At 46.3% G+C, this 21,355-nt stretch overlaps 1 protein-coding gene across 1 annotated transcript in view; it reads left to right on the top strand.

Annotated features, from left to right (window-relative positions):
• Positions 1 to 21,355, top strand: part of LOC100073652 (activity dependent neuroprotector homeobox) — a 56,851-nt gene that overhangs the window by 23,584 nt on the left and 11,912 nt on the right. Inside the window, 1 exon segment of the mRNA XM_029070641.2 lies at positions 19,504 to 19,616. Coding sequence (XP_028926474.1) covers positions 19,509 to 19,616 — 108 coding nt within the window. The 5' untranslated portion in view covers positions 19,504 to 19,508.

Genomic DNA, 21,355 nt, shown 5'->3' with positions numbered 1-21,355 from the left:
TTGGCGTCTTTTGTACATACCCAGAAAGTAGCGCACTGTAGACTGGCAAAGTGGACCTTGGGTGCTAATGGCTGAAGAGGCCAGCAGGAACGTAGGGAGTGCCTCGACGTGGCCGTCACCGGCCAGTACAGTGGTTCTTTGAGCCAGGAGCTGACTCTGGCAACGGCAACAGGATGAGAATGGGGCTGCTTTAGTGTGCTCACCTGATGGTCATTTTCCTCTCCCGGCCAAGAGCGGTACTCTCGGTGCTCCCAAGAGCCCTGTTGTGCTTCGGAGAACTCGGCTGCCCTCACCCATCTCTCGTTCTTCTCTCCGTCAATCCTGTGAAAAGGGGATATTTTACCAAGTTCTCTGGGTATACCAGCTGGCCTGGGAATTGTTCATTTCCACGAGTTTTTCGCATAGTCGTCTTCTGCTCTCTTCCACTGTGTCAGAGAGGCTTTTGAAGAGTAACGGAGAGTCGTCGTCAGCGTCTTAATCATCGGCTGAGAGGCCGGTGACGTTGAAAACCTGTTTCCAGATCTTCCATGTGTGTTACTCGAATGGCTTCAAGTGATCCACAGGTGGGTCATACCCTGAGTCAGAAAAGACAGGAAAATGTCCCAATGGCCAATCCCTCTCCCATTAAGCCGAGTGTTCTGGTCTGACGACTCCACTCCCCTTCCTTCAAGGCTCCTCCTTGGCCCCAAGCGAGCCCTCCAGTTTCTTCTCTCTAATTTGGAGTATGGGTTTTTGAAGAAGAGCTTCCACCTCTCTTTGGGATTTGACGAGAGCTGTTGGGAGAAGCAGCTCAGCACCATCTTGACCCGGGACTTGAGATGTACCCAGAAAATAGCCAAGGATGATCCAGGATGGCCTCCTTCCTTCCAAGGGTGAAGAGGGACTTGAGGGATCCCCAGGCAACCCGGATTTGAACGTGGCAGTTGGCTCTGGCTGGTGGATTTCTGATTTGCTGTTTCTCTTTGAAGTGTCTCTTCTCTGAAGACAGATCAAAAGATACCAGAGGATGCAGGGATAGGCGGACATCCTAGGTACCGGCTCTAGTTCAAGCCTGAGTCCAGACAGGGCCAAGAGTGTTACCTTGGTCGCCTCAGCGGTTTCTTTAGGGTTGCCATGTAGCAACCTTCCCCTACGCCAGCCATCACTTGGGGCAGACGGAGTCCACGGCCTACCCCTCTCAAGAGGACACCAACATGGGGTTGACTAACCTGGTGTCCAAGGTCACTTCCCAACACTTGAGACCGTCTACCTTGAGGCAAGCCTGCACCCCAGCTCCCCACATGCCCACTTCAGACCCATCTTCCTTGTCTGGAAATGGTCCTGGACTATGGCACGACACGCTTGACCCCAACTGGTTGGTTCACTGAGCTGTTCCCAAAGGGAAGAATCCCCGGGGTTGGCACGGGGGATGTGGCCAAGGTCTCTCTGCCTCTAGCAGGAGATCACCCACTAAGCAACTTGGTGATGAGAGACCCTTTTCTGGCCCTGGAGGGACTGAGTTTCAGCAGTCATTGAAAGGCTGACTTTCTTCCTCTTCCTGGCTAATGGGATCATTTCCCACCCTGGTACCTCATGGCTCTCTCCCAGTGCGGCACCTGGAAATCTAGGAATAGGTGGACTGGAGGTTTCTGAGCTGGTGTTTGGCTGGTCTCTGTGGTGCTTTCCCAGGGTCCTAAATACTTGGAAATGTGTCTTCTGCCCCCCACGCCATAAAGGGTGAGGCCCTTTATCCTAGAATTGTTTCGCCAAAAATACTTGTGGTATTTGTTAAATACTTAATAAATGCCAGGCATTGTACTAAGCACTGGGATAGATACAAGCAAATGGGGTCAGACAACAGTGTCTGTCCCGTACAGGGCTCAGAGTCCTAATCCCCATTTTACAGATAAGGAAACTGAAGCACAGAGAAGTGAAGTGACTTGCCCGAGGTCACACAGCAGAAGAGTGGCAAAGCTGGGGTTAAATCCCAGGTCCTTCAGACTCCCAGGCCTGAGTTCTATTCACTAGACCACGCTGGCATCGAAGGGTGATTGAAGGAACAAAGTGATGGTTACCCTCCTTGGCATTCACCCTTGGTTATCCTGCCGAATGCCTATTGGGCACTAAAGTATTTGCTCCCAGATACCTCTCGTTATGAAGTTTAAAAGAACCGTCTGTCTTAGGAGGGCAGGCAACTGGTTCCGGATAAGATCAAGTTCTGTCTCTGCCAGGGTGCTAGGCAAGTCAGCCCTTTCCCCTTCAGCCTCTCCTGTCTTCCCTGTGCCTCCCTGCAACCAAGGCCTCAGGACTTTTCTCCAAGCCACGGGACGTGAGATCAGCGGCGTGGTCTGCGGAAGAAGAGTAAGTAGTCCGTGCACCCCATCCTTACTCTTCTGGCCATTGCCTTCCCTGCCTTGCACTGAGTCTCTCCTTTTCCCTCAGAACCCCTGTGGGCCATGAGGTCAATAACAGGAAAGGAGTGCCCAGTCCAAAGCCCACCGCCCTCAAGGGCTCTCGTACTGACCTGTTAGGGCAGCTCTTCTTCCCCTCTGTGTAGCCGGGAAGCCTTTCAACAGAACCTTTTTCCATACTAGCTGTAGCCAAGCAGGCTGAACCCTGCTTATCCCCCTCCAAGCCCCACTCCCCACGCACAGAACATCCCTGGAGTTCGGAGAGGATCTGACCAAGGCTCTGCTGCCTATGCTCTTGCTCCCCTTGGGGGTGGGTGGAGCTCAGCTCAGTGGGTGGCTCCCCCTCAGTGGAGGGAGGGAATTCTCCCCTGACCCCCGGCCCTCCCCACCTACAAACCCCTCCTTCCCCCCCCTCCCCGAATAAAGCAGAGACAATGAAATGTGAAAACCTAATATCTTGGGACGTCTTCCTTGGCCCAGTTGAGAACAGCAGCGACACAACCATATAAACTGAATGTACACAAGCAACATTCTCCTGTTCAGACGGCACATATTAGTGCCAGTGCCGCTCCCTATGTGTGGAGCTAAGACGCCCAAGATTGGAGGGACCAGGTGAGCCTTAAAAAAATCCAAAAATCAGGCTTCCTAACACTACAAATTAGGAATTAGGAATATTATAATGCTTCTAAGTAAAGAAAGTGTGGTTCATCCTCTTACACAGGCCCAGAGAATTGCTAGCATCCCAGCCTGGATCGCTTTCATATTCAGGTTGCACCACCTGTGAAGAAGCCAACAACAGTCACATAAGCCCCAGGGTCCTCTCACTCCCCTCACCTCCCTGCCCCCCTTGTACCCCCCCAGACAATCTCGCCCCAACCAGGCCAGCCACCTTCAAGAGCCGCTTCCCCCTCGAACCGTTCAGACAGGGGAGCCATGTGCTGTTAACTTCCCGAAGGAGGGCGACCCCTGTATGCAAATGCTGCCCAGCCAGGTGTGGTGTCAGTGCCATCAGGCTTCCTCTCGGAGTGGAGGCCGACACCGACTGGTTTCACCTTCAGGCGATCGATGGGGCTTTCCAAACCTGCCCTGAGGTAAAAGAGGCCGCTGGCGTCCCACTGCTCTCCTGAAATAACTGCCCCCATCCACGTATGCCCTGCCTCGAACCTCTTGCCAGCTTCAGACTGAATAGGCATGCCAAGATCCCTGGTTTATTTTTGGTCTTGTTTTACCCCCACCGGCCCTTACTAATTCACACTTAACAATGACGTGATAATAATAATAATGTTGGTATTTGTTAAGCGCTTACTATGTGCCGAGCACTGTTCGAAGCGCTGGGATAGACAGAGGGGAATCAGCTTGTCCCACGTGGGGCTCACAGTCTTAATCCCCATTTTACAGATGAGGGAACTGAGGCACAGAGAAGTTAAGTGACTTGCCCACAGTCACACAGCTGACAAGTGGCAGAGCTGGGATTCGAACTCATGAGCCCTGACTCCAAAGCCCATGCTCTTTCCACTGAGCCACGCTGCTTCTCTGCTTCTGCATTCGTGGGGAATGTATGAGGACTCGATGGTGCCTGGGTACTCAGAGAAAGTCTATGCCTTTTGTCCCTGCCAGCAGTCCCTCCACGTTGTCCACTGGGCACAGGTGGACTGGGTGCGGAAGTGGGGTTGCCTCAGCACTAACCATCACCACTACTGCAAAAACCCAGTCAGTAGGATATGTCCTTTCCCCCATTCTCCCTACAGTCCACTAGATTCTGATGAATGCCAAGCAGCCTCGGTCTGAGGGAGAGACATGACATTGGATGGCACTCTTGGGTCCGAGGAGTACCTGTCCTGAATGGTGAGAGGCGAGAAGAGGACCCTTACGCTATTTTTGTGGGCATGTGCACCAGAGTTTCTCTCTCATTGACCCTCACAGTTAAGAGCTATTTTCAAACCGGACAGCTCTCCCTAGCAGTACAAGGCTCTGGCATTGTCCAAGGTGAATCCATCAATCAATCAATGGCACTTACCGAGCGCTTACTAGGTGCAGAGCACTGTAATAAGCACTTCGGAGAGTACAATGCAGCGGAATTTGCAGAAACGTTCCCTGCCCATGACTAGCTTACTCTCTTCCCTTAGTAAATGTCGGGAGAGAGACACCTGACTTAATGTAATATGAGGAACACCAGTTTCCTCCATTCTGCACTGTGGGAACCTCCCAGAATCAATTTGAGGTATTTATTGAACATTTACTGTGGGCAGACTACTGTTCTAAGCGCCTGCGCGAGTACAATATAGGAGTGTGGTAGATATGTTCCCTACCCACAGGTTTATATTCTAGAGGGGAATGTGTGAGCAAGCGGATAAATGAGTGCTGCCATCTTGATTCAACCAAGCGCCTTCTCCCTCTGGGTTTTTACAGTGGGCCTGGAGGGCCCAGAAGCCTGGTTCTGGGACAAAGATTCCCTACACAGTCCCTTCCCCTTCCCAGATGATAAACTCTCCATTCAATCATATTGAGCGCTGTGTGCAGAGCACTCTACTAAGCACTTGGGAGACTACAATAATAAGCAAGATATAGTCCCTGCCCACAACAGTGCTCTGGTGCTGTGGTAGGACCTGTTTCTTGAAGTCTTTGGACCTTAGAGGAGTCACTCCAGAAGGTTCCTGACCCAAGGTGGAGTTCCAGGATACCCCAGACTCCAAGCACCTCAGAATAATAATAGTAAGGATATTTGTTAAGCGCTTACTATGTGCCAGGCACTGTTTTAAGTGCTGGGGAAGATACAAGTTAGTAAGGTTGGACACAGTCCTTGTCCCACACAGGGCTCTCAATCTTAATCCCCATTTTACAGATGAGGTAACTGGGGCATAGTGAAGTAGCTTGCCCAGTCATGGCAGACATGGAGGAGCCAGGATTAGAACCCATGTCCTTCTGACTCTTAGGCCCGTGCTCTACCAAAAGGCCACCCAGCCTCGTTGCACTCATCCTTCTGTCCAGGCATCCTGTCTCAGAGCGGGAGTTTGCCCGCCTATAACGCAGGACAATTCCAGCAATAGCTCACTTTGGAGGTCACCCTGGGAACTTGGTAGAAGTAGGCCTGAGCATCTCCTTCAACCAGTCGACCGTACTTAAGAAGCACTTACTGTGTGCGGAGCACTGTTCTAAGCACTTTGTTTCCCTTGAAGGGCAAGGGTCCCAGGAATTCCTTTGTCATCTCCACTTGATGAGGCAACTTGAACGGGGCCTCCCATATGAAGGAATTCGCATAAAAGAATCTCATCTAGGCCGCCAGGATGGGAAGGGTCCACACAGAGATGTATTAGAAGTAAGAGGCGACCTCCCAAATAGCAATCAGAGGGTCACACCAACCCAAACAGTCGGCTCCTGATGTGGCATTGCAATAAACTGAGGCTACGGATTCCAGTGGGGAAGTCTGAGCAGCAGAAAATGGGGAGAGGAGAAAGAAGCTGAGAGCAAGTGAGCTGAATTAAGAGATTCTGGACCCCAGTGAATGGTCTTCCAACCAACACCCTACTTGGAAACCATTTGACAGAGAATGCCAGAAACGAGTTCTTTTTCCTCACCAGCGGGTCCAGTAACTAACCTCATTCTGCTGCTAGACTGGGGAGCCAAAACAACAGGAACAAACAAATGCATTCTTAGTTGATTGGCGGTGCGAGTTGGCATATGCCTTTCCACCTTTTCCATTGATCTTCAGGGCACCAATAAGGCAAGCAGGCCAGGGAAGAAACTGCACTGGTAATCTCCTCTTTGTCTAAGGTAGAAGTCACTTCGGTGCCTTTCAAGTTTGTCAAAAAGTGTTCTTTTTATCTAGAATGTGACTCCTACCCTTTGGCACAGACAGTAGTAATAGTATTTATGGAGGGTTTACGATGTGAGAAAAACACACTAAGCTCAGAGGGAGAATCCCTGGATGGGAATTAGACTCAGTCCCTGGCCCTCCAGAGGCTCACCAGAAGCAGCGTGGCTCACTGGAAAGAGCACGGGCTTTGGAGTCAGAGGTCATGGGTTCGAACCCCAGCTCTGCCACTTGCCAGCTGTGTGACTTTGGGCAAGTCACTTAACTTCTCGGTGCCTCAGTTCCCTCATCTGTAAAATGGGGATTAAGACTGTGAGCCCCACGTGGGACAACCTGATTCCCCTGTGTCTACCCCAGCGCTTAGAACAGTGCTCGGCACATAGTAAGCGCTTAACAAATACCAACATTATTATTATTATCACCATCTAAAAGCAAAAGGGGAGGGGGCCTGCGACAGACACAAGGAGAGGTGAAAGGGTAACACTAAGAAAGCATAAAAGAGGACAGATACAAAAAAAAAAAATTCAGTAGGGAAATGAAGCCAGAGTAGGGGAGTTTTGGGCTGCTTTGAGGCTCAGGGTCCACTGCAGCTTCCTTGGCATCCTGTAGTCTGTGGAGGCCACTCAATGCAGTTGCTTCTGGCCTTCCTGCCTTGGTGAGACCAGGCGGAAAGGCGTCCCTATTTCTCTGGTCTCTAGGTTGCACTCCTCACAAGCCTGGCAGTCATCGAACAGATTATTTCCCGGGCAGCTTCACATCCCCTAGAAAGCGAGGCCACTACTCGTCACTGAGTTACCTCACTTTTCTTGAGCCAGCATTCACACCTCATAGCAGATGCTCTCTGAAAGTCTACAGAGCTGGCGAGATGCCTTGGTGGCGGTCAGCAGGCCCAGGGTCTACCCCCCTCAAGTCCTTCCCCCAGCACCTCGAACAAGTCTGACAGTCACAGGCCACGCTCTGCGTTCAGTAGTGTGACAGGGTCACAGACAGAGTCCTGGAACTGAGTTACTGGACCAGGTGGAAGCCATGTTTATCTCAGCACAGCTCAGGCACCAGGTGATGGTAGGATACCTCGATGGTCCAGTGGACCCTGCCATCCCGGAATGAGTGACCCTTTTTAAGCAGGAGTGCCAAAGCATTGCAAGCAATGGGACCCAGCGTCAAAGGACAGTCCTGGTGTGGGTGCGCTTCGTAGCCGAACAAGACGGTCCCAGATTGGGGGTAAAGTAGAAAAGGTCAGGGGTAAATTTCATCGTGGGTGGGATTATTTTAGAACATAAAGGACCAGTAAATCTTGATTTGGCTCTGAGGAATTGTATGTTGAGGAGAATTACAAAGGAAATTATAAAACTCATGTCAATCCATCAGTATTTATTGACCTACTCTGTAAAGAGCCCTTTGCTTGGAAGAATGAAGTAGAATTAGATCTGCGCCCTCAAGAAGAGAAAATAAAAATGTGTGCAGAAGTGTTGTATGTGGGTGTTAGAGCTTAAGTTTGTAAGTGGTGTAGGGTTGCTGAGGTGATAGTTGGGGGTTGTGACTTGGAGGAAAAAAGTGATTTTAGAAGGGCTTGAAGATGGGGCAAGCTGTGGTCTAGCGGATTAGATGGAGGATGATGAACCAGGCAGAAATGGCATGAGCAAGGGGTCAGAGAGAGGTGGGTTGATGAGGAGGCACGGTAGTAGATAAGCTTAAGAGAGACAAATGCGAGCTGTGATTTAGTGGGAGAAAGAGAGTGGATAAGAAAGGGAGAGGTGATTAAGTGGCTTAAAGCCAACGGTCAGGATTTCTGCTTAAAGCGCAGAGGAATGGGTAACCCTTAAAGGATTTCGAGGAATGGCTGGTAGATGCACATTGTGACGTTTTAGAAAGATGATCTAGGCAGCATGATATGACGTGTGCTGGAGAGGCCAGATGGAGGGAGACCAATGAGGAGGTTGGTGCAGCAGTCAAGCTGGGATGTGATATAGAGTTATCTTGACAAGCACTGTGGCCATTTGGATAGGGAGGGCGGACATCTCAGAAATGTGGTGGAGGAAAAGCCGGCGGGATTTAATGAAAGACTGAAAATGGAAAGAGACAAAGGAGTCGAGGGTAACGTAATAGTTGTGGCCTTCAGAGACAAGGAGGGTGTTGGTGGTGTCAGCTGTGATGGGAAAGTTAAGATAGAGGAGATTTGGACATCACTTAAGTTCTTGTGGGACATCCAGGTGGAAGTGTCCTGGAGGCAAGAGGAGATGTGTGAGATTTCAGAGGAAAGGAGAAGAGTGATCTAGGGAGTTTAGGAGTCACCTCCAGAGAAGGGGGTAGTTGAAGCCGGGAGCATATAAGGAACCCAAGGGAATAAGAGTAAGATGAGAAGGAAACTCAGAGCTGAGCCTCGGGGAATTTCCACAAGAAGGAGGATGAGAGATTGACAGAGAGCCCATTAGGGAAGGAGTGGCCGAGATAGGGAGAAAAATGAGAGACCTGTCAGAAAAAAACCAAGTTACAGAGCATTCAAGAGAAAGGAGTGACGTACCAGGTCAGAAGCAGCTGAGAGCCCCAGGAAGATCAGGGTAGAGTCTGTTAGCTGTGACAGGGAGGAACTGGTGACTTTGGAGAGCACTGTCTCAATGAAGGGGAAAGAAACCAGGTTGAAAAGGGTCAAAAAGGGAGATGGAAGAGTGAGTGTAAAAACCCATTTGAGGCATTTTAGCCTGGAAAGGGAGCAAGGAGGTGGGGCCGGTGAGATCCAGAAAAGATGTGGGTTTTTTTGTGGTTTGTTTTTTATGGTAAGAGAGATAGAGTGTGTTTGGAGATAGAGCAGAAAAAGTCATCGGAGAGTGAGTGATGGAAGAATAGGTGGGAGGGAAGGAAGAATAGGTGCAAGGGTTTTTAGGACACGACCAACGGATCAGTGACAAAGGAAGGAAAGCAGCGTGGCCGAGCCGGAAAAGCACAGGTCTCGGAGCCAAGGGATCTGGATTCTACTCCAGGTCTGCCATTTGACTGCTGCGTGTGACCTTGGGCAAATAACTTCACTTCTCTGTGCCTCAGTTTCCTCATCTGTAAAGTGAGATTTTAATATGTGTTCTCCCTTCCCCTTAAAGTGTGAGCCCCACAGTTTACAGGGACCGTTTCCAACCTATCTTGTGTTTACCTTAGCGCAGTGCTGGGCACATAGTAAGTGCTTAACAAATACCAGTTATTCTTGTTAGTACTAAAGGGGGTAGAATCCAAATGCTGCAGAGCTCTCTTTTTGAGAGACAGCTGGGAAGGATGAGAGAGAGGGGGTTTGGGGGAGGGAACACCTGTCTTTGAGGAGTTCTCAGGAGAGCAAGAGAAGGGCCATTTCAGGGTCAGAGGATTGATCCTTCCAAATGCTGTCTTTGACAGCAGCCATGGAGGCTGTGAGGTGGTTCTCTGTAAGCACCCATCCTGATTGCAAGAGCCATCCGTAACTTTTTTTCCAGTGGTATATGTGAAGTATTTACTATGTGGCAGGCACTGTACTAAGCGCTGGTGTAGATAGACGATAAAAAGATCAGACACCATCCCTGTTCCACCCGGGGCTCACCGTCCAAGTCAGAGAGGGGAGGCTTTGCTCCCCATTTTACAGATGAGGCAAGAGACACATAGAGAAGTTAAGTGACTTACCCAAGGTCATGCAGCAGACAAATGCAGATATGGAACCCAGATCCCCTGACTCCCAGGTCCTTGATCCTTCCATCAGATCACGCTGCTACCTCCTAGCCAGCCCCAACTTGATTTTAAAACACGCCTGGACCTGCCTCTCTAGCTAATACGAATTTTACATTTGCCTTTGGGACCTGTGTCGTTGCTGGAGATCTTTGTTGTGTTTAGATTTCTCAGGTCAGGACTGCTTCCATTTCCTTGGTTTTTCTTCGGACCTATTGTTAGTCAGCCCCATGGTGACTGCTGACTCTGAAATGCAGTTTAGAATCATTTGCACATCTTGAGGGTGGGCATAGTAAAGCACTTTCCCTGATGCCCTCACGGAGACTGTTAAGGAGGGAGACATTCCCTGGAGGTCTGGAGGTAGCCTAAATTTAGGACCCTCTCTATTCCCTTTGCTAACCAAATACCCTTGCTGGGAACACCAGACATTACAACACCTGCTTCATGAGTCGGAATGGGCACTTCTGATGGCTTGGGCACATAGTGGAGCTATAATAACTTTCAAACGGTGCTATTGTTACGTTATTTATTCACCGACCCCGAGTTACAGGCATTAGAATGTTGATTGAGAGACTGTCGCCCCATAGTCCTCTGCTTTTAAAAGTTCGCTTAGTTTAGGCTAAGCGAATAAGCACATAGTGAAGTATAATTAGGAAAGAGATAAAAACTCTCAATATTTATCCATTGCCCTAGTTGGAAGATGTACGTTCTGGGTTACTTGTCTCCTTTCTGGGCATAGTCTGTTCTCAGCTGCAACTTTTGGGTGTTTAAAACGGTGCTTTGCTTGTGATTGCAACATCCAGTTATAACTGAAAATAGTTTTGACTGTTGTAATGCTGAGCCTACGGATATACCCATTCTGTGGGAAGTGAACACTGCCGTATTTTGCAACACGTTGGATTATAATTTATGCAGAAGTGTATGAACTATGCTAATAAAAGTACCTCCAGAATATTTGGGAAATTTCTATTCGAGTATAGTATTATATCCACATCTGACAGTATGGTATGTTCAAATGTAAACTAAATGTGGCGATAACACCATACAATAAAAAGGCTTTCTATTACCATTTAATTCATTGTGCTCAATTTCTTTGTGCAGAGAACCCATCGTGTTCTGCTAGGTCAGGTGCCCTCCTGAGCTTCCAACACATTTTACTTTCTTGTGTTCCAGCAAAGCCAGGCCTTAGAATTACTGCTCAAGTCACGCTGGGCTGATGAGCAGAAGTTATGTTGAGGGTGGTCGGTGGTATGGGAAAAGGCTGGGGATGGCACCCTGCAGCCTTGTGTCTGTCGTGGAACCCCCCATTCCACTGGGAGGGAGTTGAAGGCTCTAAAGGAACTGAGCAGAGTACAGGGGTGAGAGGTGCTGGTGAATAAGTCAATCCTAAAATAAGCTCCTAGGGATTTGTTTCTTCCCACGAATCCAGAGACTGATGATAGGGAGCTGGGATCCAGCAGGGAGGGAGAGCTGATTTCCAGAGGCAGCCAAAATCCTGAGGCTGAGGAAAGAGGCTGGGGTGCTGGGTGGGGGTGGAGGCAAGCGGGCTTTGGGGAGGATTAGGAGGGAATGACAATGGGGACTAGAGCCCTCACTTTTAAATCAGTCACAAAGGCAGCAACCCAGACTATCCTATTGTCTGATTTGTTTTGGTATTTAAGTGCTTACTACCTGCCAAGTGCTGAGGGAGATACAAGACAATTAGGTTGGTCACCGATCCCTGTCCCACGTGGGGCTCACGGAATAAGGGGGAATAGGATTAATGTCCATTTTACAGTTAAGGAAACTGAGGCATAGTTGGCTAAGTGACCTGCCAACGTCACCCAGGAGACAAATGGCAGATAGGGAATTAGAACCCACCTCCTCTGACGCCCCAGGTCCCTACTTTTTCCCTAGGCCACGCTACTCTTATTTGTTCTTCCTTACCGTGTGGTTCCCAAATGGGTGCTGGGGGGAAGTTTAAAAAACAAAAAAAAACCTCCCGGTGAAGACCATCAGCATATATAGCGGAGGCGTATGATCGAATGGCATTCGTACTTTAAAATCCACCTTCAACCAGTGCATTGGCATTTAGTAAAATTGTCCAGGTAATCTGCTTTCTGGATGACTCAGTGATGAAAGGAAACTAAATTTATGGAATATAAAGGCCTAATATTTCCTTTACCACTCCTGCAAACTTGCCTCTAAAATCAAAATGGTTTGGTGCCCTGCCCGTATCTGAATAAACACAGGGTTTGTTGCAATCTTCTACGGTCTCTCACTTTCTCACTCCCTCTCCCTCTCCCTCTTCTCTTCCTCTCTCTCCCTGTCTTTCCCTTCTTCCCTCTCTCCCTCCTGTATTAGGTTAAATTATTGATCATTCCAACCCGGTATTTTCTCTATGGTATCATGGGACATATGGAGGAGCGTGGCAATGTTGGTTGCCCTCTTGAGATTCTTGTCATGTTTTTCTAACCCAAGAAAGAAGTTGCATAGCCTGCTGGAAGGAGCAAGGGCTTGGGAGTCAAAAGACCTGGGTTCTAATCCTGACTCTGACCTTGGTCAAGTCACTTCACTTCGCCTCCATTACATCATCTGCAAAATGAGGATTAAGACTGCGAACACTGTGTGGGAGAGGGATTATGCCCAAACTGATTATCTCATATCTAGCATTTAGTGTAGTGCCCGACATACAGTAAGTGCTTAACAAATGCCATAAATGGGGTAAAAAAAAAAGATAAAGTTGTCATGGTCAAATGGGCTGAGAAAATACGTTCGTCAGAACAATCTAGATCAGAGTAGTGACTTTATGGGATTGTGACTGCTGAACTGGTACTGTTATTTTCCCAGCCTAAAACAGGCTCTGGCCTTGGTTGTTGCTAAAATGACAGCTAGAGGAAACTCCGAGCACGTTCAGAAAGGAGACTTAAGAACCTGGAAGCTGGTGGTGCTCTTCAGAAGTGGGCTTCGACTCTAATGGCTGCTTAGTTTGGGGTTCGCATCTTATTATTCCATTCTTTCCATTCAACTCGTGGGTAACAAACTACGAGTAGACCGATTCCTCCTAAAGTTCCAGGTGATATTTTTCGGAAAGGTAGTAGCTTATGTCACAACGCCAAGTGAATAAGTTCTTTGCTTGAAAATGTGCCCTACCTCCTCGTAACCTAGGTTCTAATGCCTTTTGCGGTTGGCTCTTGCCGGGTGCTTTTATCACTTTGTGTGGATTTGAATCCATTTTTGAGATAGCACTGGCCTGCTACTGGCCAAATTCCAGTGTATTTGAGTGTTTTTGTTTTGCTTTCTTGGAAAAGCCGTGTGAGCTGGACCTGTGAGTGGCTAGGTAGCCAATTTCAGCAGAACTGACTTTTGATCTCTTAAGACTGATGGCCACCTTGGCAAATTGATCGGAAGTCTAGGAGTGAGGATTAATCCTTTAGTTATGAACTCATATCACTCTGCACATAGTGATATGTTTTCCTGAACAGGATCTTGGATAATCAGTCTCATATTTGTGAACGGATTTATAAATCTAAGCGTGAGGAGAGATCCAAGTCTGTTTTTTAGTTTTTTTCAGTCAAGGCTCTGGTTTTGGTTGGTTTGGGGGTTTTTGGTATCTGAAATACTTTGGGTAGAACTTTCTTGTCTAGGGGTGTCTAAACCTCTTTTTAAAAAAAAAAATTATGCTATTTTTAAGGGCTTATTAGGTGCCAGGCACTGTACTAAGCATCCTTCCCCCATGTAGGTGATTAAAGCAGGTTCTCTGATCTGTGATCAACGCCCCAGTGTAAAATGTTCACAGGCCAGTCTAACATAGGGAGATAGCATGGGCTTCGATCCAAGAAACTTGAAAAGGGTACTAGCATCTCTCTCTGAAGCTCTTCCCCTTGCCTCTTCCCTCCAAGATTCTGATGGGTTTAACACCTTTTGGAGGTGGCATTTGGCTGTATCACACAAATGCTAGTGATTCGCTTTGGCACTTAGGAATGTGTTTCCCAACCGTTTCCATTCAACAGCAATCTTTGGAGCCCATCACACAAAAATACATGCCAACTAAGCCGCTAGTAAACGGGTGGTGGGGAGGGAGTTAATAATAGTAATATTTATGGTACTTGTAAAAGTGCTGCTCTTTTTTTTTTAGTAGTATCTGTGAAGCGCTTGGGTGGATAAAAGTTAATCAGGTTAAATGTAGCCCCTGTCCCAATATGGTAATCACAGTCTAAATAGGAGGGAGTAGGATTTAATCTCCATTTTACAGATGAGGTAACTGAGGCACAGCAGTTAAGTGACTTGCCCAAGGTCAATCTCATATCCTCTTCTCCCACTCCCTTCTGCATCGCCCTTCCACTGGGATTTGCACCTTTTATTCGCCCCTCAGTCCTGCAGCACTTCCATATGTTTTCAAAATTTATTTGTATTAATACATGTCCCCGCCCCCCCCAGACTGTAAGTTTATAGACAGGGAATGTGCCTACCAACTCTCTTTTTATATACTCTCCAAAACACTTAGCATAGTGCTCTCCACACGGTAAGCACTCAATAAATACAGTTGACTGATGTGGCAGATCCAGAATTAGAACCAAATCCTCTTATTCCTAGACCCGTTTCCACTAGGCCCTGCTACTTGGAGTTGTGTTTGAGGAAATGATCTGAGTTGTATTGCTCATGGCAACAGAAACAGCAGCAAACTGCATGCAGTCATTCGGTGACATTTCCTTTGAGCTCTGTGCCTCCAGGAGTACAAGCAGAGTCAATGAGAAGCAGCATGGCTTAGTGGCTCTAGCCACTGGGATGCAGAAGGACCTGGGTTCTAATTCCGGCCCCGCCACTTGTGTGCTGTGTGACCTTGAACAAGTCACTTCTCTGTGCCTCAGTTACCTCATTTGTAAAACGGGGATTAGCCCTGTGTGGGACAGGGGCTGTGTCTGACCTGATTACCGCCTCTTTACCACAGTGCTTAAAACAGTGCCTAGCACAAAGTAAGCACTTAACAAATACCATTAAAAAAACAACAACTTAGAAATTAGTTTGGCACATTCATTATACCAAGACGGCCTGCAAAAATCCTTGGAGCACCCCAGTTGGAAAGCACTGAGATCCAAGGATGTATCAGGTAGGTCCTTTAGGCTTGGTGGAGTCAAGTTTCTTAATACAGTGCTTAGTCCAGTGTTCCGTACGCAGGATATGCTCTGTAAATAGCACTGATTGATGTGACTTCAGTGGCCTAATAAAGAATGGTGACAGGGAACGTATCTGCCAATTCTGTTGTACTGCACTCTCCCAAGCACTCTGCACACAGTAAACATTCAATAAATATCATTGATTGAACAGTTGCCCTTTGTCTAGAGTTGTTCTCTGGGTCAAAAATGACACTGGCTGCCATGAGAGTGTTTACCTGGGTGTGAATTGTTGAGAGTCCACTTTTGCACACTCGTTTGTCCTTTCAAGTGCAGCACGGCACCATTTTGGGCCCCTTGCTCTTTGGGATAAGCATGGTTGGGCCGCTATTGATCAGAAGGGGAAAGATGGGTCCTATCATCAGTGGACATAAGTAGGCATGAATAGTGGGTGAGGGTTTGCACTGAGCCATCCACACTCTCTGGTATTCAGCAGCTTGATTGCCTGAAAATCGAAGGCCTGGTTCTGCCACTGATCTTGACACCTCACTTTCCTTTTTTTCCTTTTTTTTAAATGGTATTTAAGAGCTTCTGTGTTCCTGGCACTGCTCTAAGCGCTGGGGTAGGTAGAAGCTAATCAGGTTGGACAGAGTCTTAATCCCCATTTTATAGATGAGGTAGCTGAAGCACAAAGAAACTAAATGATGTACCCAAGGTCACACAGCTGTCAAGTGGAGGAGCCAAGATTAGGATCCAGGTCCTTCTGACTCCCAGGCCCAGGCTGTTTCCACTAAGCCACACTAGTTCCTCTGCCAAGTAGTATAGAGGTGGGATGATGGGGTGGGTAGGCAGAGGCAGGTGTTACTATCCTACACTGCCAAATAAAAGGGAGGTAAATTAATCCAAGGCTTTACTGGAGAGATCAGGATTCAATTTAAGAAGATAGAAGAAATGCATGTGTGTGTTTCTTCAGAGATGGGTAGAATAGGAAATCATGAATGGTAGCATCCTCTCACCTCATGCTTTTTATTTTTTTTTTTCAACTAAAACCTAAAAGGAGCTTTTCCAACATAATATTGAGGATAGGGACTTAGATTTCTACCCCTTAAGCACTTGACTGTCATCCCAGCCCCACAACCCAAATATTCACATCCTTATATTCTTCCATTTGCCCAATTTGTAATTGCTTTTAATGTCTGTGACCCCCTTTAGGCTGTAAGCTCCTGAGAGCAAGGTCATATCTACCAACTTGAGTTTGTCGTCTTGTACGTGCTTAGTACAGTGCGCGTATCACATAGTAAGCACTTATTAAATACCCTGGATCGATTGAGAGACTAGTTACAGTGCTGTTTTGCCTGCCACTCCAGGAGACAGGACCACTCTTATTTTTAAACCTCATTAACTCAGCCCAGAGGAGTAAACCAGAAAGGATGTGGTGGCTTTGTGGTGAAACATTAGTTTTTGCTCATTCTTAGACTTCCTGGAATCATCAGTCCAAATCTCAAGAGGGTTTGCTCAATATTTCAGATTTTTTAAATTGATAAAATGAGGTGCATGGAGTTTGCTGTTCAGGAGCCTGTAGGACAAGGCCTCATTGGCTCTGTAGGCACTTCAGAATTCTTGCCGTTCTTCATGAGGAAAAATGCTGTCTGTTATCCCAAGCTGAAGTTTTTGTCTCCCTGGAATAGCGACTGTAAACTGTCAGCTGCAGACATAATGACATTTCAGTGAGTCAGGAATGTGTTGTGTGTGTGTGTGTACACAAGTTTTTTGCTATGTATCTATGGGGCAGATAAACTAGAACCTTGTATTAAGCACATTTTCAAAGTATGCTTTCTAAAAAACGCAGTTGATGTTTACTCCGTAATTTCGTAGGGAATGTAGGGAGAACTTAACAATGCCTGGTTTTGATTTGCTCTTAGGCCTCCTCAGTAAAAAAGCTTTGGCTGTACATCATGGTTTGCAAAAGCCTCATTTAGTTGTGGTGTGTTCTTGCTAGGAAGAATGACAGGGAATAGAGGACACGGGGCCCGGTGGTAGTGAGGGAAATAAAGTAAGATAAGGCGAGGCTAAATTTGACATACACGGAGCCTGGGTTAGGCACCCACAAACACCCAGATTTGCATTTAGAGCAACAAAAGCAAAAATCAAAGAGTAGGTGCTGTCCTTAAATAATGGGTCAAAATATGATGTGGTTTGGGGTTTTTTTCCCTTCAAATTATGAAAATTGATACCATGGGCCTAATCTCCTATACCCATCGACCCAGTGACTTCTAGACCACTGTTTGCTATTATGAGAGATTGTCCAAGAACATTATTTCAGCATGCTCTAAGTTGCCCCCAAAGCACAGCGCATCGTAGGGTAGTTTCCAGCCTCCGTGGTTGGCTGGAGCCAGTGAGATGGGGTTTATGTTACAGTAGGAGGCCTTTCTGACCAGGGGTTCCAGCTGGTAAGTGTACTCCCTTTCTCTCCCACCCCCATGCACGCACCCCCCCACCTCTCTCTGGATGGAGCAAAGGGGAGACTGGAGGCCCAGATTGAGGTGGTTTTTAATCAAACTTAGCTTCCCCGGAATTCTTAATCACATCTATTGAGCTAGCGAACCTTCCTCCCTACCCCATGGCTGTAGGCCTTAAAGGATTGTAGCACGAGGTCGGTTTATGTGGTTTCATCACAGACATATAAGGAATCAAACTAAGATCTTTTGGTTATCAAGTATGAAACCTTAAACCTTCACCTTCCCTTCTCCCCCACCACCAGAAAAGAAAAACAAACCCAACCTAACCAGTGAATGATATTTTACTTTTGTAGAGTTTTGTTTTGGGGATCCAGTGACTGTTTCCCCCATGACTAGCTTAGAGAGTGCTCCACAAGTCACGCATTCAACAGTGAGGATTTGGTTAACCTCACCTAGAGGGTCAGGAGAGACAGAGTCTTCCGGCTGTGACGGCGGTTCAATTTGCGGAGTTTGATTTTTATATTGTGTCTACTTCTAAGGGTAATGAGGCTAATTGCGTTACTCTTAGAAGTACATTTTGCTCATGATTCACCTAGCGTGGATCCCTTTGAAACACTAAATCGTGTCTTTTGTTCCTTGTGATGTCTGGTGGCATAAAACCCTGGATTTTGAATTCTTTTCCTTTGTATGATTTTAATATAGATTTGGTTTGGAGGAGAAAACTGGGTAATGTTAGGAATCTTAAAAACAAGTTAAAAGACTTATTTTAAGTTTGGGGGTTTATATTTGGAAAGGAACTAATGGCTAGTTTAGAATTCCAGGCCCTTGCAGTGTGAGTTGAAGAGATTAATTTTATTCTTCAGCTTCTGATCTTGCCTGCTGTTCTGCATGCTTCTGTTTCTAATGTCTCTTATTTGTATCCTCAAATGGGTTTGGTTTTGGCTTATTAAATTAAGAGCAAATTCATCCTCTTAAGTTTCAGAAAAAATTACATGTCATCACTGTATGACACGTAAAATATTTTGTGAAATATTTTGTGTTGGCTGAGTTTCATGGTTTCGTCAACTTGGGTGGGTTCTGCTTTAAAACAACAAACCTGATTTAAATAGGTCGTGAAAGGAAACAAAATGAGACCATACAGTAGAAGCTAACTGTGTGATGTGTTTGCCCTTCTCATTAGGTTATCAGTAGGTGCCCATACTTAGCAATATATTGTAATACTTTTACAAAACAATTGTATTTTCTGTTCATTCAGGAAAGCGTGACGTCATCTGTGCTGTACGTAGCTCAACATTCATCTATTCATTCATCCATCATAAGGGCTTAAAAAGGAAAAACCAATTTTGTGTGTTTGGGGTGAGATCCTTAAGTAGGTCACTTGGGGGCTTCTACTGAAATGCCTGGAAAATAGTGTTTCTCTGACTCGTATCTCTGCCGCTAAAAAGTGGTGTTAAGGGGAAATTTCATTTATCTGAAAGACTAGTCCTTTCCAAGAGTACAATTTAGTTTTCAATCGTATTTATTGCGTATTTACTGTGGGCAGAGCACTGCAGCAGACGCTGTGGAGAGAGGCAATCCCTGCCCTCAAGGAACGTACAGTGTAGCAGGGGAAACAGACATTAAAACGAAATACAGGTAGGGGAAGCAACAAAGCCTAAGGACGTGTCTGTAAATTCTTGGATGGGGGGCGGTGAATACATTCGCACTTATTTCTCAGAAGGTTTTCATTGGTTTCCTGAAGAAACTCCTTGAAAGTTCAGATCTGAGGGATCCTCTAAGAAACCAGAAAACAGACATTTCTTATGAGACGGTGCTTGATTTAACCCCCAAGTATTTGTCACGTGTTAATCTCCTGTTCATGTCCCATTGGATACAACAGGTTAAATGACATTTGTTGCTTAGAACAAATTAGACAGAAATATATATCCACTGCTTTTATTGCCAGATGGCGAAGGCTCTTGGGATCACGACAGTGTGGGGAAAGTACGGTGGCAAGTTACAAAAAGTTTAAAATACAGCACATTATAAAAGATCGTGTTTTGACCTTTCCTGATTTTTCTCTCCACTAGAAACTATGTTCCAACTTCCTGTCAACAACCTTGGCAGTTTAAGAAAAGCCCGGAAAACTGTGAAAAAAATACTTAGTGACATTGGTTTGGAATACTGTAAAGAACATATAGAAGTAAGTATTAACTTCCTTGGGTCTTGGGGCAGTGGCCTGTCTTTGTTTCACTTAATCCCCTTTCCCAGCTGCTCAAAACTGGCATTGTCTTCTTGTTTGACCGATAAGTCCTTTTGGAAGTTGACTGCGAATCTGCCAGAGTTCAGAGGAGTTATGGTTCCTTCAACACAGACTCAGTATATTTCAGAAGCCTCTCTCAAAGAGGATGGTTATGTATATAGGTATATATCTACGTGTACGTATGTAGATATCTAGCTATGTACTTATTCATCATCCAATGTGGCGCTTCCTCTCCAGAGGTCTGACTTGTTTATCTGGGACATTCCAAGGGCCAGTGAGAGTGTAGTTGGGTAAACGTGAGTAAAGTTTTGGGTTTTTTTAACCCTCAAATTCAAGAATCCTGGATTCTTGACTCAACTGTGTTGATTATGTTATCTTGAGTTTAGGTTTGCCGCCATCAGTGAAATAAATGTACCAGTGTTGAAGTGTGGTAAATTTTGATATTTACCAAATCAGCATGAACCTATCATTCCATTTTACATCGACCTACAGCCTAAGCAATTGTTTTTTAAATTAGTATAGCCAGTCATGTATCCTCGTCATCATCATCATCATAATTGTGGCATTTGTTTTGTTCTTACTATATGCCGAGTACTGTGCTAAACACTGAGTACAATCAGATCAGACACTGCCCCTTTCACTCATGGAAAGGAAGGGGAAGAGATATTGAATCTCCATTTTACAGTTGGGGAAACTGAAGCTTTGAAAAGTTAAAGTGTCCTGCCCACAATCACCCAGAAAGCAAGTGGCTGAGCCAGGATTAGAACTCCGGTTTCTGGACTCCCAAATCCTGTGCTCTGTCCATTAGCCCACACTGCGCTACCTCTCTCCCTTTCCCAATTTTTACATGTCTTGGTTTGAGTTTGGGATGAGTGATATTCTCAGAAAAGCAATTTTTAAAGCATTGACTACTGGTCAGAATTCCATCTAACAGTTAGATATTTATCAAGATCCCCATTTCCTTATCAGCAGTCCCTCAATAAACAGAGACATGCAGTTGAGTTATTCCCAAAGAATGCCAACATTTTTGACACAATTCAGTGCAGCTTAATGGAAAGCTTCTTACTGCAAGCTCATTTTGCTTATTTACTTATTGCTTACGGTTTTTCAGCTTTTTGAATGACATCTTTGTGGGCAACGTTTGGTGTATCTGAAAAGTACTGTCGTGGTATCTTTTGGGTAGGAGAGGACCAATAAATGCAAAGACCTTAAACAGAAAATGCTTAGCATTCATCTGTGTTGGAATTTATGACTTAATTAGAACGTCTGTTTCCTTGGAAACCGAATGTGATTGACTTTGCAAAAGTGTGGTCGAAAAGGAGTATTTTAAGTAGTACTCCCTCCTACTTAGATTGTGAGCCCCATGTGGGACAGGGACTGTGCCTGGCCTGATTTAACTTGTATCTGCCCCAGCGTTGAAATACTTGACATACATAGAGTAAGCCCTTATCAAAATGCAGTGTTGCCTAGTGGAAAGAGCCTGGGCCCTGGAGTCAGACGACCTTGGTTCTAATCCCAGCTCTGCCACAAGTCTGCTGCTTGACCTTGGGTTTAGCCTCTTTGTACCTCAGTTACCTCATCTATAAAATGGGGATTAAGACTATGAGCCCCATGTGAGACATGGACTGTGCCCTACTTGATTGGCTTGTATCTTCCTCAGCACTTACTACAGTGGCGGG

Source organism: Ornithorhynchus anatinus, chromosome 8 (assembly GCF_004115215.2).
Source record: "Ornithorhynchus anatinus isolate Pmale09 chromosome 8, mOrnAna1.pri.v4, whole genome shotgun sequence".
Lineage (NCBI taxonomy): Eukaryota > Metazoa > Chordata > Mammalia > Monotremata > Ornithorhynchidae > Ornithorhynchus > Ornithorhynchus anatinus.
This window is presented reverse-complemented; position numbering and strand designations above follow the sequence as displayed.